At 38.3% G+C, this 17,842-nt stretch overlaps 1 protein-coding gene across 1 annotated transcript in view; it reads right to left on the bottom strand.

The window, feature by feature from the left end:
* Positions 1 to 5,516: 5,516 nt before the first annotated feature.
* ELOVL5 (ELOVL fatty acid elongase 5) overlaps positions 5,517 to 17,842 on the bottom strand; it is a 66,996-nt gene continuing 54,670 nt past the window's right edge. The window contains exons 4-8 of the mRNA XM_063313820.1: positions 17,365 to 17,442; positions 12,812 to 12,983; positions 11,625 to 11,749; positions 9,429 to 9,563; positions 5,517 to 8,242 (exon numbers count right to left, since the gene is read on the bottom strand). Coding sequence (XP_063169890.1) covers positions 8,111 to 8,242; positions 9,429 to 9,563; positions 11,625 to 11,749; positions 12,812 to 12,983; positions 17,365 to 17,442 — 642 coding nt within the window. The 3' untranslated portion in view covers positions 5,517 to 8,110. The remainder of the gene's footprint in view (positions 8,243 to 9,428; positions 9,564 to 11,624; positions 11,750 to 12,811; positions 12,984 to 17,364; positions 17,443 to 17,842) is intronic.

Genomic DNA, 17,842 nt, shown 5'->3' with positions numbered 1-17,842 from the left:
TGAAACAGTGCAAATAATTGAACCAGATACTCTGCTAGACCCTAGGTTAGCCTTATCATCAGCATTTGAAGAAACAGATGAAAATTAGCTGCATAAAAGATTGATAATATGTTAGTGCCTGCTGGACAATATATAACCCACATTTGGAACATAGGGAATAATCTTTCCCTATCAGTCTAGATTCATCAATGTTGACAAATAGTCCTAATGGAGAAATTGATGGGAAACAAAGGGGAAAGGTTGGTTGTAGCTGAAGATGATTTTCTAAGTTTGATGTAACTTTATTGAGCATCCCCAAGGTACCAGTTCACATACTCTCTTACCAGTACCTATAGTAGTCTATGGTCAGATATTTATTCATTTACAAAGAATCACTGAACATTGTATTATTCTGTTTTTATTAGCATATGTAACGTGTTTGGAAGTTCTGTGTACAGTAACAAAATTATCTCATTGTTCTGTTCTTAAAGAATAAAAAATAAAACGAACTTGCACGTTCAAAAATATGTACATTTTTAAAAAAGTTTAATTGAATTATTCTTGCAAAGTAGCATTAATTTTCAGAACTGAAGAACGTTACCCAGCTAGTATGCTCTTCATAAAACATCAAGAGAACATTTCCTATTGCATATATGTCAATATGAGATTAGAAAAATATTGGTTTAGGTTTTTTTCCTTGTCTTTCCTCACTCTGCCACCTCTCTCTCTTGAGCCAGCCATGTTATGAACTGAAGTGGAATTAAATTTATTCCATTGCCCAACTGCAGTAATTAATATCCCTGCAACAAAACAAAAGGATTGCAATAGTCACTTCCTATTACATTGTTTTATAGGAATTAGGGGACTGTGCAATCTATCACAGGAGACAGCCTTCTGCTTGAAAGCATCTTCTGCCCAAGGGGCTCTCCAGTTTAGATCTGATTTTAAGAAAAAGAAACTGGAGTGGCAGAAAAAGCAAACAACTTATCAATCTTAATGGGAAAGTGGACAGGGGCAGAGATTTCCCACTGCAATAAAAATGTCTAGTAAAGCTATAGTACTTATGTTTAAATTTGCATATATCCATACAGATTACTATGCAACTGTATATCTTTTGTACTAGGAGTGTATTAGTAGGCATTTGTTGATTTTGATGTCATCACCCAAGACCCGAATCTTGGGGGACAACATTGCTTTACGCCCATTGATTTGAATGAAAATTAAGTCTAACCTCTTTTGAATTATAAATCTGAGGATCAAAGTGCACTAAGCATTAATCAATTTAAGATTGCTAAGGGATTGAGGGAGGAGGGACAACTAAACTACTGCACCAGTGTAAGCCAGGTACCTGTGGCTTTTGTAATGTTAATATAATTCTCAGGAGCCCTAACTATCATGGCATATGGAAAGCTGAGAGTCGTAGTTCAGTGATAGGCCACAGGCTCCCTAGCCCTAAAGTAAGGAAAAAGGGAATATAGAATAGCCTAAGAATTTAATCTTTGGAGTATATTGTTGAGTAGGGCTACTAATCCGGAGTGCAAAAATCTGGATGATCACTGGATGGAAGTAAGGATTAGGTAGTCCTTGTTTAGCAACCACAATTGGGATTGGCAATTTGGTCATTAAGCGAAGCAGTTGCTAAGTGAAACTGAGACTACGCTTACTTCAGCTTTCCTTTGCTTTACAGACCTGTGATGGTCATAAATAAGATTGGTTGTAAAGTTACTTTTTCATCACTGTTAACCATTGCTAAGCAAGGCAGTCACTAAACAAGGGCTACCTGTACATTTTTCTGTATGTCACCACCATCTAGTGGTCATCCTGAGTTTTACATCTCAGATCTGATAAGCTCTAATGAATTGGGCACACATAGATACCTCTTTTTCCTTGTTTGCACAAATCCTTGTAGTGAACAGATGGCACAGGGGCTCTTCCCAATCCTGAGTTACAGAAACTAGAAACTTTGCAGTCCAGATCTGGTAGTACTAGAGTTACAAAATTCATTCTCTTCACTATAAACTTTTTAGATACCTTAAAAAGCTATCATTACAGAGATACAAATTACAGAGACTTAGGGTATTGAAGCATAGAGAACACACAAAAGTGATTCTCTTTTCAGGCAATCAGCAAAACCTGACAGTTGGAATAAAAATTTTAAGCATGTGTTTTTCTACAAGAGCAAAGGCCACTTCAGTAGATTAAAGGCAACATGAAATTGGCAGGGAAGAAAGGTTTTTTTTTTAGTCTAATAGCCTTTTAATGACCATTTCCAATTATGTCAAGAACATCAGCGCTTCCAAGATGAGAAAGATGTATCTTGTTCTCAGCACAAGATGAAAGAACATGTCCCTTCACAACTGAGGTGGATACTCCATTAGTTTTAGACTCAGCCAACTGTGATGAGAAATTACACTAGGGTATCTCTGGCAATACGAAATAAAACATGTAGTTATGGGACTGAAGGACATAAAAGACTCTCCTGTCTTGTTCCCCTGCACCAATCAGAGAAAAGAAAGCAACAGCAGGTACTAGAAGCTCCTATAAGGAGCTATTTTTGGAATTGGGGCCTACCTCAAAGTGGCATTTCGTCAGTTTAGAAACCAAGAGAATGCCCTTCACTTAGTTTCACCAAGGGCCATAGAATTACAGCCCTATGTCAGGCAGTTTCATGAACTTTTCACTGCTTTCTGTTCAGAGGCATTTCTAATCGGCATACTTTTTTTAAAAAAAGGTGATCAAAGTTGCTCATGAATTCACCATTTGATAGAATACAATACCCGCAGCGACTTCCTCTACTCCACTGAGACTATTGTAAAAGCTACAGCTATGATCTAATGTGTATTGTATCAATAAATAACAGCTGAGCATTTGGGGTACGCCAATAGAGATGTACACAGCAGGTAAATGGCCACAGATTTAAAAGCTATTAGTTGTTGCTTCCCCACCAAGAATTTTTGGTCTTGAACAGCTTATCACTAAGGGTCTATATTCCCAACTTTATTTCCTCCTCAAAAATGACCCTTTCCATATAGTGACAGTGACCTTCTAATAGCAGAAAATATTGTCATTGCCAGAACATGGATTATCAACTTTAATTAATTCAACCTTCCAAGTATTATTTTAACACCAGCATAATGCAGAGCCAAGAAAGCTCCCTGATATCTATTGGAAACACGCAAATATGATCCCTTGTGTGCCTGCTACTTTAGAGAGGACAGTCCTCTGTTGGAAGGTGTGTTCTTGAAAGGATGCCACATCTTTAAATCCTGTCAAAATTTGATTAAAATTCCTAAGCTAGAACAGGGACCTTGATGTTGTCCTTCAACAGTAAGCATCTAGGCAGCAGATCACATAACATATTGGAAAAAACTGGCACCAGATGACTTAAGGACGAATGAGCATGTATATCAAATATACAATATATGCAAATTTTATGTACATTGCTATTTCCCTTTGTGAAAATTTAATCTCTTTAGAAGATATGCAAAGTAGCCACCCTTTGTATAAACATATACGATGTCTGCTTATTCATCTACAAATGCATAAAGCTAACAAGGAAAAGGGATTATGAGATCTGGGCTGCAAAATTCCAGATGTCTAAATGACAGCAAAGAAGCTAAAAGCCTCTCTAAATCTTTGCTGCCATCTAGTAATTTCCTGGGTTTTTTAGGTCAGGTCTGGTAGTCCCAGTGTTACTAATTTCTCCTCCATTGCCTCAACAGGAACGTTTACATTTTTTATTACAATGTAAAACATCAGCTGAACATTGAGTAGGCAGTTGTCTGATATTGTACTGGCTTTGTTAGAAACTGTTCTGCGACCTTCCCAATATTGTAAGATGCCTTGTCATAAATTAACCCACTGCTGCTTTATATGGTATTGTGCACGAACAGTAATTGTTACATAGCTTATCCATGACTATGAGTAATGACCCAGCAAGTCTTCAGAAATAGGCTTTAAATGCTGTTTCACTCTACCGATCTAGTTGCTATTGAATAAACTGAAAGATATTGGCAATGATGAATTTGCAATCTGGCAAGGAAGTGAACAGGAACACTGATATTTTCTATCAATAACTACTAGGCAAAGCCAAGGAATACCTAAATGGGGAAGGAACATTCTCAAGGGAAGTGGAATTCTTCTGCCTTCACTAGCTGAACCAAGGGGGGGGGGGGGAGTTCCTGTCCTCTAGGCAAGATGTCACCTGGGGGATAAATGCCAGCTTGGGAATGGCTTCTGACTTCATTTCCTTTAAGACTGTAACTCAAGAGCCTTTCCATAGCTGTGAATAGAACTTTATTCAATGCCGAGCTGAGCAGTTTAGAAACAAATTAAACAGAAGGAAACAGTAATTATTTTAAAACACACATCTCCACTGAACAAGGTCCTCCCATGCCCAGGAGCACAGCCTCAGTGTCTAAACCTTACCAAGTGCAGTGGGACTTTCTCCAAGTTAAATAGATATGGAATTGCAGCTTGAAGGGCATTTAGCGTACAAAACAACAGGAGTTTTTACCTTTTTATTAAAATACTTTAATAAAGCATCAACTAAACATAGAGTAGGCAATTATCTGTCACTGTACTGACTGTTAGAAACTGTTTTGTCAGCTTTTCAATATTATAAGATGCCTTGTCATAAATATTAATCCAGGGCAAAAAAAAAAGAGGGGGGGAGGGGGAGGGAGAGAGAGAGAGAGAGAATAAAAAGAAAATGCAAACAGGCCTAAACAGAAATCTTCACTTTTGCTTCAGCTGTGGACATCAATGAAGAACCTCCTGTGATATGAAGTTTACAAATCTTTATACTTGACCCAGTTTTCTGATCCAAATAATATTCTTTATCGATATTGAACAACTCCAAAATAAGTCAGAGGGTTTCTATTTGGAGTGTTAGAAAAAAGCCTACTAACTCTTAGAATTAAAATGCAAAAACATAAAAGATATAATGAAACCAAGCTCTCCTGTATGAAATTTTTAAAGGATTAATAACCGAGGGCCATTCACACAATGGTTAACTACTATATAGCGCAAATGGAAGTAACAAGCATAGGACCACTACTTCAAACCAGGATGATGAGGCGGCAAAAGGACATCTCAATCTTTTCCCTCCTCCTCCAGTTGTCATTAATTGGAATCAAGGCTTATCTGCATCAAGAGGAAAGTTTTTATGAGTGTCGATGTGAACTTTCTTCTCCATGCAAACAACAGGGGAGGAGGGGTTAATCTATATGGGAAAAACACATGAGAGAAATTAAAGCGGAAAAAAATTCAAAGTCAGTTTGCTGAATGCTGAATGTTGTTCCATTTTTCCTTTCAAAAGCTATAAAATGATTACAATTTAAAAATCCAACTTGTGGCTTAATTATTCCTGGAATTAACAAAAAGGGAAAATGCTCATCAGTAACTGGTTGTGTGTAAGGAAAAAAAAATTGAAATGTCCCATGTAAAAATACAGGTACTAAATAACAGATGAAGGTGCAAACAGTTACAAAGCTCCATCAGGTCTATTAAAGTGTCATTATATTAAAACACAAGCACAGGGATCAAGAATGATTTAATGATTAAACACAAAACGTAACAATGCAGGTATTTCTGACAAGCTAGGTTTTTTTTTATTTTTAGCACACACATATTTAGACAGCATATTTTGTTTGAATGGTAAAGCTGCTGTATGAAATATGTGAAAACTTTGCAAATCAATACCTAGAAACCAAGACATGTACACATAAGCTTTGAGAACATTAACCACACACACAAACACACACACACACTTATACACACACACACAAAGTAAACCAGCGCTGTCTCATTCAAAAACAAGGGTGGGGGTGGGGAGGGATTGACCAAAGACGATACAAATCAAATCTGCAAGGCTAATAAGGACAACTAATAATCCGTCTCAAACATCAGCTGTGCAACAACATGGTAAACTTGTATCTGTATAAATATAAAAAATCATAAAACTCTAATCATGTAAATGTGGGGAGGCAAGGACTAAGGGAATGGCTTGATACGAAGTATGGTTAGTGTGTTAACAGGTTATAACTCCACCATATTACAGAGTACATTTGTTACAGAGACCTGTTTATCAACCAACACTGTAAATGTTTGTGTGTGGTTTGTGTGTGGGAGGGAATGGTTACAACAAACAGGGATTTCAATAAGCATTTCTAAAATAAATTTCAAACAACACAAGAAACTGCAGAAGAAATGGACAATAAGGAAACAAAGCTCACTTTGTTCCAAGGGTTTTTCATATAACTATAGTCTGACATGAGCTAATGCAACACTCTGAAAAGGAAAAAACCAGAAAACATTTACTATAGGCACATTTCTAAAGTCAATGAGTTGGATCCAGGAGCTGCTTGTGTGCATGGAAGGACTTCTATTTGCACTGGGGCTGATCCCCAATTTTGCAGAAAAAAATCCCTTTCCAGATGTCGCCTTCTCTGCCCTAGCCCATACTCTACGCTATTCATTCTCAAGGAGACCCCAGCCTCAATACTGCAGAGGGAAGGGGAGAAGCCAGGGTTAATCCCAAAGTTTTCTTAAAATCTCTGCAACAAAGGAACAAAAGCTAGGAAAAAAAGGCAAATACTAGATTTACCCAGGAATAGCTTTGAAGTATGGTTGAAACAATGCAGTCAGTCATGAGAATAGGGACCCCCCTCAACTTCTGCAATTTTCAGAAATCTGCTTCACAATTTACTCAAGATACCTTTAGTTGGCTTGCTGTGGTCCAACCAGAAGACTCATTCTAAGATTTTTCAAGTGTAGGAAAGACTTAGCCATGGAATGGAAAAAGGAATAGCTGTGCCTTCCTCAACAGGAAAAATGGTTAAGAAAAACCCACAGCTGGTTTCATCTCAGATGTCACTGGCAGTTGAGAAAGTAAACAGCAACATTTTCAGGATGCAACACTGGAAACATTTTGTGGGAGAAAGATAGGCTGGCCTCCCCAAGCATGCTGTAATGCTTAGAGTCAGCATCCCATCCTAGACACTGCCTAAGCAAAAGTGAAGTTCCCATTACTTATTATTAAAAGTTAATTGAGGAAAAATGTTTTAAAAGCTGAACTGTTGCAGACTTGTTATAATAAAATGAGAAAAATAGTGAGTCCTGACAAAACTAAATGGCCATTTATTTCAGCATTGGTTTCATTTCAAAAAGAACATATATAGAAGTGTGAGCCTTTGAACGTGCCTACTACTGCACATCACAGACACGGTGTCTCTTTGATTTGTGAAAGGAACTAAACATCGTCACATCTCGGCTGCAGGAAATGCCTCTCTCAAAACAGGCTACACACATACTGTGCCAATGATACCTGGTGGGCATGAAGTGTTTACAGGTGAGTGCCCTGCCTTTTCTGGGTTATCACTTCTCTAGCAGATAGAATAGACATTTCTATATTCTAGACCTGAAGACAGCCTTTTGTGAAAAGGGTCATTAAGGAGATCATATAGTCAATGTGGAAGTATAACCACCCTGCAGGAAATGAACAAGGCCATACACTTGAATGGAAGGGAAAACCAACAGGCATATCTGTGAACTTTTCATCAGTGACCCTGCGCTTCTCTGTTTAGTATCCGTACTCTAGCATAAACTACCCCGGAGAAGCTGCTCCCTTAGAATCAAACAGTTCCATACATTTTCAAACTGGATCAAAATAGATTTTGGGCCCTGCTTTAATTTTAATTTAAGGCATGTGTGTTTTAAACTACTGAAAAAAAAAAGAACTTAATCTTGTTGTACAAATTACAATAACATGCACTATCTACAGTTAAAAATATGAGTCTGAATTACAGTTTTGTAATTGTGAATCCTAATTCAGCACCTCTAATATTGACTAGTAAGGCAACAGCAGTGTCTGTCATACTACAATAATACTTCCTTCCACAGTTTATGCTTCAGTCTATGACCATCCAGGATTATCAACGTCATCAACTTTAGCTTAGGGGTAGTTTCTAGGATGTTTTGCACTGGTTAGATCCTACATAAATCGACACTATTCTAGGCAGGAATAGTTACAGTAGCTGTCAAGAGTTATCAGTGCACAACACATATTGTGCTTACAATCAGATTTTGTTGTTGTTGCCTGGGATATCAGAATAGTTTCTCAGTTTGTTCTTCAATCCTTCCTTTGTTTTCTTTGCTTCACATTGTTCTCAAAAGAAGAAAAGCTATTTGTGTACCCGTTCACAGCAGCTGCAGAACCATTCTGATATTCTTTCCTTCTGGAGGCTGCTTTTTTGTTGTAAGTCTTTAAAAAAACAACACAGACACACACACACACACAGATGGAGGTCAGTAATAGCTTTTGCCACAGTACCGAAGGGAAGGGGAAAATCAGTTTGTTTTTCTTACGTAAGTACCCCTCCTCTACTCAGACTGTTTAGGGTGCAGGGTCTGATTTGTGATCAGAAGTAAGGTTTGCTCAAGCTACAGTCTCCCTTACGACAATGGACAAGAAACTATAGTTTACTGCACAATGTGAACAGAACCTTCTCTTTGTACATCCTATTCGTAGGGGATGCTCCTGCTAATTCCATTCTCCTAATTTCAGGGAGATCCAAAAGGACTCCCAACTAAAATCTGGTTGTTATCAATTCTCCTAAGTCTGGGATATCCTGTCAGAGAGAATCAGATTGAGTTGAAACAACTTTAGATCCTCATCAAACTAATGACTAGAGGGGAAAAAAAGACAAATCATGCAATAAAAAGGCCCATTTCATCAGATCACTGTATAATCTTTTAGAATGATATTTAGTATCTTCTACCTTTACAGTGAAGAGTCTGGAGTGGCACAGTGTGGTAGGCGGCAGTATTGCAACCGAAACTCTCCCCACAACCCGAGTTCGATCCCAGCGGAAGCTGGAGTCTTGGGTAGCCGGCTCAGGTTGGCTCAGCCTTCCATCCTTCCAAGGTCGGTAAAATGAGCACCCAGCTTGCTGGGGAAGGCGACGACTGGGGAGGGCAATGGCAAACCACCCCGCTCTATAGTCCGCCAAGGAAACGTCGCAAAAGCGGCATCCCCCCAAAGGGTCAGACATGACGGTGCTTGCACAGGAAACCTTTCACCTTTTACCTTTACAATAGGAGATGCCTGCTAGGACTTTGCAATGTTTCAGATTTGAAGGCAAAAAGGTGCCTTGAGCATATGGGGGCACCAAAGTAGCCCTGCCTGTAATTCCTTAAAGCAGCTGTTCCTTTCCTGAGATCACACAGCAGTTGCTGAATGATCCTGAAACTGGGAGAAGATATGTTTGGCTTAAAGAACTGTAGACAAATGCAGTACTGATAGAAAGAAAGACTCTTCCATACTAGAATCCAACTATCCACAAATTTAAGAAGTATGTTCTGATACGTGAACCTTCTAGCAACATTTTTTAAAATTGGTGATTACCATCCCACTCCCATACTCCTGGAAAATAGCTAACTTAACTTACCTGAACATAGAAATTTGTGAAAAGGATAATCAAGGAGATCATATAACCAATTTGGAAGTATAACCATCCCATAGGAAATGAACAAGGCCAAACGACCCCACAGCTTGTCTGGAAGATTGTCAGAACAAATTGAATCTGCAGGGTAAGAGGAGAAAATGGTTATTTAAGGAAACAGCAATGGTGTAGTAGCCAAGCAGAGCATGGATAGTCACATGATAAATCACTTCCTATGCTCCTGTTAAACTCTCTATCTGTATGCATTCACCTTCCTTCTTCTATAGAGTAGGGCAAAGGTTCTCAAACTCTGCAATGCTGTAACCCTCAAAAATGGAAAAATGAATTTTTGCCACTCTACCCTCCCTATGAATGAAACAAATGATTCACTTGAGATCAGAGTCGGGCAAGAAATAAATACACCACTTAGTTTTCATCATTAAATATGAATCTATATATAAAACAGAATGATGATGACACCTTCCAACTTTTAAAAATGGAAGTATCTCATTGGAAATAAGCAAAAAAAGCCAATAAAAATTAAAACTGATTTTTAATGGGAAAGATGAGCTTGCTTACATTTGCATAATTCCTGAAATAATAGGTTTCATTTTAAAGATAGCCACTGCCATTCACCAAAGTCAAGAAGATAAACAGAAAAAGGCATTGTTTTAAATCAGCTTCTCTTAAACTGTTCTTAAAATCATGCAGCTTGCAAAATATTGGCAGGCTGTAAGTTGCTTTTCTTGCTCTCTCTCTTGGGATCACATGGAGATAACAACTGCAGTCAATCTTTGTTCCTTTTTATCTCTTCCCTTCCCCTACATCATAATTCTCTCTGCAGAAGGAAGCTCAGGTCACCTAGTCAAAGCCCTCCAGACATGGTGATTCTTCCTTTGAAAGAGAAATGAGGTGTTAAAAAACAAACAAAATGAATCTTCAGGCTTCTCCGGCTCTGGAACTGCTTCAAACTGATAAACCTGCTGGAGCTAGGCTAGAGGCATGGCAGGATAAAATCAATTGGCACAAGCATTCTGTCACTACAACTCTATTGCAAAAAGATGGGAGGGTGGAAGTTTTGTTCGGTCCATTCTGAGTTTGGCTCTCACCTACTCTAAAAATTTCCCCTTCTTTTGGAATAAAATCCCCTTCCCCATTACAATATGATAAGATACTGGTTTCATTTACACAGTAATTTTCATGTAAGCCCAGCTGTTGAAAGTCATTAACTATGGTTGATTTTGATGATGTACTATCTCATTGTATTGATTTAATTCTATTGTTATTGAGATTCTGTTTTTGCTGAGCACCTTTGGGACTGGGGTGTTATGGAATGTGTCTCTGAAGGAGGGGGCACATTCCAAGGAGGTGGAGGAGATAAGAGGAGGCACAGTCTGGGAGGCAATGGTGGGAAAACGAAGAGGCTCAGAGTAGCCCCGCCCTAGAGCCCCCCAGGTGATTTCCCCTGAGGGTAGGTAGAGTAGCTTTAGTCTGGCAAGATTCTGTCTGTACGGTGTGAGCAAATAAAGAACTGGAGTCTGAATGGACTGACCCTTCGTTGTTCTTGGGCTGGGCCTTGTAAAAAACAAACAAACTAACAGCCCTCTGAGAAAAGCATTTGATTCTCCTTTCTAGATACAGAAAAGAAGGTATGAAGAAGTAAAGCACCCGGAGAAAATCTCACTGTAACAAAGCTCATTTTAATAGATGGAGACAGTGCCCTCAGCAAGGCCTCTGTATTTATTGCAATACGCAGAATGGAGCCCTTCAGTTGTACGTGCCTTGCATGCATACTAAAGGGTGGGGCACACACTGGAGCTTCCACACCTGATAAAAATTGCTGTGAAAATCAAAGGACAGGGCAGTCTATTGAACATCCCTTCCACTAGGATAAGGATTCCCATAGGCTATGGAGGTTACTATCAGGTCATACAATGAACTTGGGTGTGTTCACATGGCATGCTGAGTCCTAGCATAGTTTCACTTTGTGTAATATAATGTGAAAATACAGCCCACAACCAAGATTGTGGTTAAGGAAGCAGCTTTAACTACAATCGGAAACCAGGGATTTTAGCTGGCATACCAGACCTGGAGCTGTATCGGTTAAAGTGTCATACAAACATAATCACAAACTTTTGTTCCTTCCCAAACAGCACTTGCGCATTTCTGTTCGAAGAAGCAACTGCAGTCAGTACAACTCACCAGCTGTCCCTGAGTGATGTATTTCTTCCACCAGAGATACGGACGCATAGATGGAATAGCGGATAGTCCGTAGTAGGAATACATAAGGACATGAATGAAGCTGTTAAGGGTGGCACCAAAATATGCTATAGGTTGTAAGGAGGGAGAGAAAAGCTTAAAGTTAATGATAAAATATATTGTTTTAAAAGCTGCTCTTAGAAAATTGTAAAATTAATCCTGTACAAACTTTTTAACACTTAATACATGATTAAAACAAAATTAAAACCCGGAAACACTAAGGAAAGGTAGTTTAATGCCACATCTGAATTTGAACTGGTTGTAATATTTTTAATTATTTCAAATAATTTAATTATGTTTTCTCCCAAAGCTGCTTAGATTGTGGTTCTTAGAGAACGCTACAAATCGTAATAGAACACTGACCCTAATCCAGCTGTATACATCAACAGGTATTTCAGCCTAAAACAGTCAATAGTCAATCTGCACAGCAACGGAGACAGAAAACTCATCTATCGACATCATACTTTGCAACTGAGTATGTACCAAAGATGAATTTTGAATGCACAGTTCCTGATGCAGTGAAAGCAACGAATTCCTCATCTCTCTCATTTGCTGGCCTGGTGCAGACAGAGATGTTATTTCGTACAAGTGCTGCATGTATCTGATGCTAACAGCGTGGAAGCCTCCACACAGCAAGTTTGAAAGTATGACATCAATGTATAGCTGTTACCACATGGAAAAGCTTTTTGGCAGCTTCTGCCTGGCACTGTTTTTGACAGTCTGATACCTATTTCTGATTGTAAGTCAGAACAATTACAACAGTGCAAGTTGGCAGGGGACAAACATCTGACAAAATATAAAGCTAAACAAAGTAAGACAAAGAAATAGCAGTCAAAGGCAAAAGGTAACTGTGAAGGAGTTAACCTTTATCCATTGGCCCCACCTTTGGTGACTGAGAGTAAAAAAGGTTACCCCAAATTAACAACAGCTTGGATGATCATCATTATAAACTTTATAAACTATTAAAAACAAAACAGAATAAAAGTCCTTTCAATCTGGTGAAGGTTATGTTGAGAACTGACTGTATATCACTTCTCTTTTAAAATGAAACTCTTCCAGAAGCATGCATATGCCTGAACACACACACACACACACAAACATCTCCCATCCTGAGTTACAAGAATACTTACAGTGGCCACAAGGCACCCAGTTCATAACAAACCACCAAATATTCAACATAGTTGCGTGGTGGTATACATGAAGAACTGTGATTTGGTGGTTATTTTTTCGTAAGACAAAGAAGAAAGTGTCCATAAATTCAATGAGCTTTGAGAAGTAGTACCACCAGAGGACCCGCATAATCTAATAAGAGGAGAAATAGTTTAGATGTTTGCTCCACAAAGGCATGCAAAATAAAAACTTGGGGCACATGTCCCTGCCTGAAAGGCCGATGGTACTTGGACAAGATCCTAGTGAGTCTACTAGACCATGGCCTCATTCAGTAGTGTTCTGTGCTTCCACACTCAGAGCAGTTTCACAGCCAGTGTTAATCTTACAAAGAAAGGGAGATGTTCCACTGTGTAGTCCAAACACTTTGGGCATGTCTGAAGTAGCTGTCTGATTATAGGTATAAAACAGAAGCTGTGACTAAAGTAAAAGACACTGTAATTTTAAGCCGATTAAAATGTAGCTCAGGTGCATCGAAACTCACAAGGGAAATGTTTAATCCTTACATTGCTGCAGAGATCCCTGAACAATCTGAGCAAACATCAGTTAAGGCAATATTCCCTAAGCTTTTGCCAGGTTGGAGAGACTGACACACAGAGGATGGTTGATATGAAGGGAGAGAACTAGTTCTGAGCAAGCTATATGCAACCATATATAAAACAGCAAGCTAGCCTATTCCTGCAGCCCACACTGAAATCTGACTCAATTAAAATTAAGTCACAGGACAAAGAATGATTAGGCTCATGGTTAAGAATTTGCAAATATAAGTATGAATTAAGCAAGCAGATTAATCCCAACAATATGATGGATTGGGATTGAAGAACAGATACAAGGAAGAAGGTCTTTTCCACAGAAACCCCATCAATAAGGAATTCAGTACAAGCTTTTAGGAAAAGCCTCAAGACTAATTCCTTTTCCTTGGCATTATCCAGGATTATGGATGTTTTAGACTCAATTGTTCGAGGGAATTTTGCAATTCTAGCATTTTAAGGTATGATATGTCTGTTTTATTATTATAATTGGCTTTTAGTAAGATATGATATATATTGTTCATTTATTTGTAAAAGGATTTTCTTCCTTATGTTATGAAATTAAGATAAATAAGTATATTTTGTGTCATTAAATCTGTCATTATCTAAGAGGCACTTTGAATACCCTAAAGTGGAAAATTAACCTTTAGTTCACTTCATTTTAATGTTTCAGATTTTTTTTTTAAAAATCCCATGATCACCCCCCCTCTCAAGATTGCACAATCTCTTTTTCCCCACTTAAGAGAAGCATTTCAACACCTGGTTATGAAAAGAAAAAAATGGTTGGGACTGATGAAATTTTTAGTCTCAAACAACTGGAGAGACTCAGATTGAGAGGCCAGCCATACACCACCTACAGCAGGGTTTCTCAACCAGGGTTCCGGGGAACCCTAGGATTCCGCGAGAGGTCACTAGGGGTTCCCTGGGAGATCACGATTTATTTTAAAAAAATATTTCAAATTCAGGCTACTTCACATTAAAGAGGTAAGTTTCATTCTTCATTTTTAATTTAAGAACACTGTTAATGCATATGTACAGGCCTACCCATGAAACAAATATAATGATTTTGTAACTTGTGGCTTATATTTTGACCTGAACATGCAGGGATTCCCCAAGGCCTGAAAAATATTTCAAGGGTTCCTCCAGGGTCAAAAGGTTGAGACAGGCTCACCTACAGAGTACTGAAAAGCTGTTTATTCCTTTTGCAGACAATTCCCCAAGAGTCAGTGATAGATTACTGTGGCTGATTACATATGGGTTCCAAACCCTATTCAGTCACAAAATTCTCTTTTGACCATTACAACTGTTGATAATATAGTTATAACGTTTGACATATTCCCCATGTATGATACAGTACTCTGCTCTGTTTGGAAAGAAGGCAGGGTATAGATATCTAATTCAAATGTCATTATATTAGTCAGATAATACTGAGTGGATATTCTAATTTGGGAAGAAGTTCTGAACCGGTACTTCCTTGTTAGTGTGAAAGAAAAAGGCAAGATTAAGAGACCTGGTTCCTTTGCTGATGCCAGGCACATAATAGAAGTGGGGAGGACAGACAGAGTGTAGGATTACAACTTGTTTTGGATCTGAGCAATAATTTGACAGATCAAGATTCTGAGCATGAATCAATTTAAAAACTCATAGGCAAGGTTTTTGCAAATTAAAAAAAAAGATAATGGTACTGAAATTTCAGAACAATAATATCCACTGAAATGATCACATGATAAACACTTGTCAGGATTGTTATCAATCCAGATTACAACTGGGAAAGTGCATATTTGAATATTGCACAGATAATGGTTCATGTCCAAGTTCTAATTTAGCCTGTTTTGATGTGCTCATTTTAAAATGAGGTTAAAAAATCAGTGATTATCCACAGGCTCCATGGAACCATTAGGAGTGTAACAATGATTCTTCTAAATGTCATCATCAGACTAAGGGAGACTTTAAAATCCCACAAACAGAGGCTAAAGATTTAAAATAGAAGAGGTTGGTCTATTGATTCCTGGAATCACTATTGAAATTGGAAGTCTAAAAACGTATTTTATTGCAATTATTTTTAGTCTGACTTTTAAGAATAGAACCCTTCCAAGGAGACACAAAGAAGAAATGATAACACAGAACAACAATTACAAGTAAGCCAGCAGCCCCAAACTACCATTTTTAAAAAGCCAAGAATAAATGAAGAAGCAGAAAAAGGTTTGAAGTTTGGAATGGAATGGATTCATGGATAAAGACTGGATGGAACGGATGAGCTCACAATGGAAGCTCATCAGTCCCCAAGAAAGACTCAAAGAGGATTTCTCAAGATTTCTGACATATATCTTCATCCTTAAAAAAACTACAAAATGAAAGACTGTCCTGTTTCAAACAATTAATCTACAAAACAGACAAGTCAGTATGAATCAGAAAAGCATATTCCAAAGGAGAGCATTAAAAGCATCTTTCCTAATAAAACCAAAGCAAACCATGTGAACAATTCTTTGGAGGTCTTAATTAGGATGTATTCCCTGTTTCTGCAATGCAGCCAAACTGTTATGGGCTCACTAATTTTGGGGGGAATTTAGAATGTTGCTCCTGTCTTTGACCTAATTTTTATCAGATTAGGTAATGAGCGATTTCTCGCACCATTTCCTTAAGAGGGGTATGAGATATTCCCTGCCACTAGTTGTGAGTATTCTTCCATTTGAAGCCATACTGTTTCCTAGCACACTTCTGTTTCATCAGAAGTGTGCTATGAAACAAAAGAGCTGAAAATGAGGGAATAACACTTGAATATCTATTGTGTTCTTATAGGTTTTCACGGATGGTGCTATGTTCAGGCATTATATTTGGAGCACAGGGAAGTTTAAAAAATGACTTCATATTTTAAAGTGGATTATTTTTTAACTACAGACTTACTTGGAATTGCTTTTTTAAGAGGGTTTGGCTTATGCAAAAATCTTTCTGGGTAATCCAGAAACTTTCCACATTCCATTTTTTGTAGGAAAGACAAAATAAAAGGTTCCATTGCCTTTTTGGCTCTAATATGTGTAATGTGAAGTATTTAATAGAGCTCTATCAGGAAGGCCCAGGTTCCATTCCTTACCCAATCTTAAAACACTCAGAGTGACCTATCATGCCCTTCCATCTGAATCTGCCTCACTGGTTGTTAGGAAATTGGGGTGCATAAAGCCATGTGTTGCGCTCCTGCAAAGATTATGCTCACAACAGTGGTCCAAACGTGTACTGTATATTCCTGTAATTGTAATTTTTAATAAAATTACTATTAAAAAAACAACTGGTATAATATATTCTTGAATAGATCAGCTAATAAACTGACTAAATCAGTAGATTTAGAGTGCACTATTGCATTTTAAGCAGCCAGTTCTGACATTTTCTTTCAGTTAATGCGTAAAAACAAACCCACTGAGTTTTATTGCAGACAAGTTTCCCTGCTTCTCCAACATTACCAACCCAATTTATATTAGTGAATCTTCCCTATGCAAGAATGACACACATCCTAAACCGATGTGCTTCCCACAATCCTGGTTGAATTAAGAGAGATCAAGGTATCATTCAAGGCATATTATGGGCTATGTTACTTATAAATCCTTGATAGCTTGAATGATGAAAAAAGATATCTATAGAGACCTTCTGCAAAGTTTCTTCTTCAAACTCTTATGATAGGTCTTTATTTAAAGATACTTGCATAACCATCGCTTCCTTTTTCAAAGCACCATCAAGCAACACAGATTAAAGCAGGCTCTTTCTTTCAGTAGCCTTTTCCGACTGATGATTTCCAGATAAAGCAGACTTCAGTCATGCTAGCTGGGAATTAGGGGAATGGATTCTCAGCATATCTGGAAAACACCAGACTGGGAAGGCAGAGCTAGAAAAGTGTCCTTCCCAAACAAGCATGCTCACACATGCAATAACTGTACTGACCTTCATTCCCAACGCAAGAGGTAAAGCAAAGCAGTAGAGTCAGCTTAGAATGTTACCTTCATATCAGCTTCACCTCCACTGTGCGTATCCTGACAGAAGAAATTGTATCCTCCTTCCCATACTCCTGTCACCAGCTAGTGCAAAACAAACATTCAGTCAATAGAGAGCAGTGGACCTGTACAGGTGCTTACAAGTGATAACCCTAAGGGTTGAAGATTACACTTCTCCATGAAAGAATCCAAATCATAGCCATGACAGCTCAGAGAAAGAATGACTGGTGGGCAGGCCTACCCCATAAAGCAGGGAGATTCACCCTTTCTCCATCTTTTTGCCACACCTCCTCTTTCTCTTTCCATCTGAAGAGCAGTCGAAGGACAAATCATCCTTGCAAAGTCTGAACTAAATGCCTGAAAAAGCCTTCTGATATTACATGGGGGAGGTTTGCCTTTGGCCTTAGGGCCACAGATGATTCCCACTCAAAGTAATTTTAACAAAGGTTGGAATTAAACAGGCTTCTAAAGGGATCTGAGTATC

Source organism: Candoia aspera, chromosome 1, assembly GCF_035149785.1.
Source record: "Candoia aspera isolate rCanAsp1 chromosome 1, rCanAsp1.hap2, whole genome shotgun sequence".
Classification (NCBI taxonomy): domain Eukaryota; kingdom Metazoa; phylum Chordata; class Lepidosauria; order Squamata; family Boidae; genus Candoia; species Candoia aspera.
Note: the sequence above shows the minus strand (reverse complement) of the source record. Positions and strands in the feature narration are given on the sequence as shown.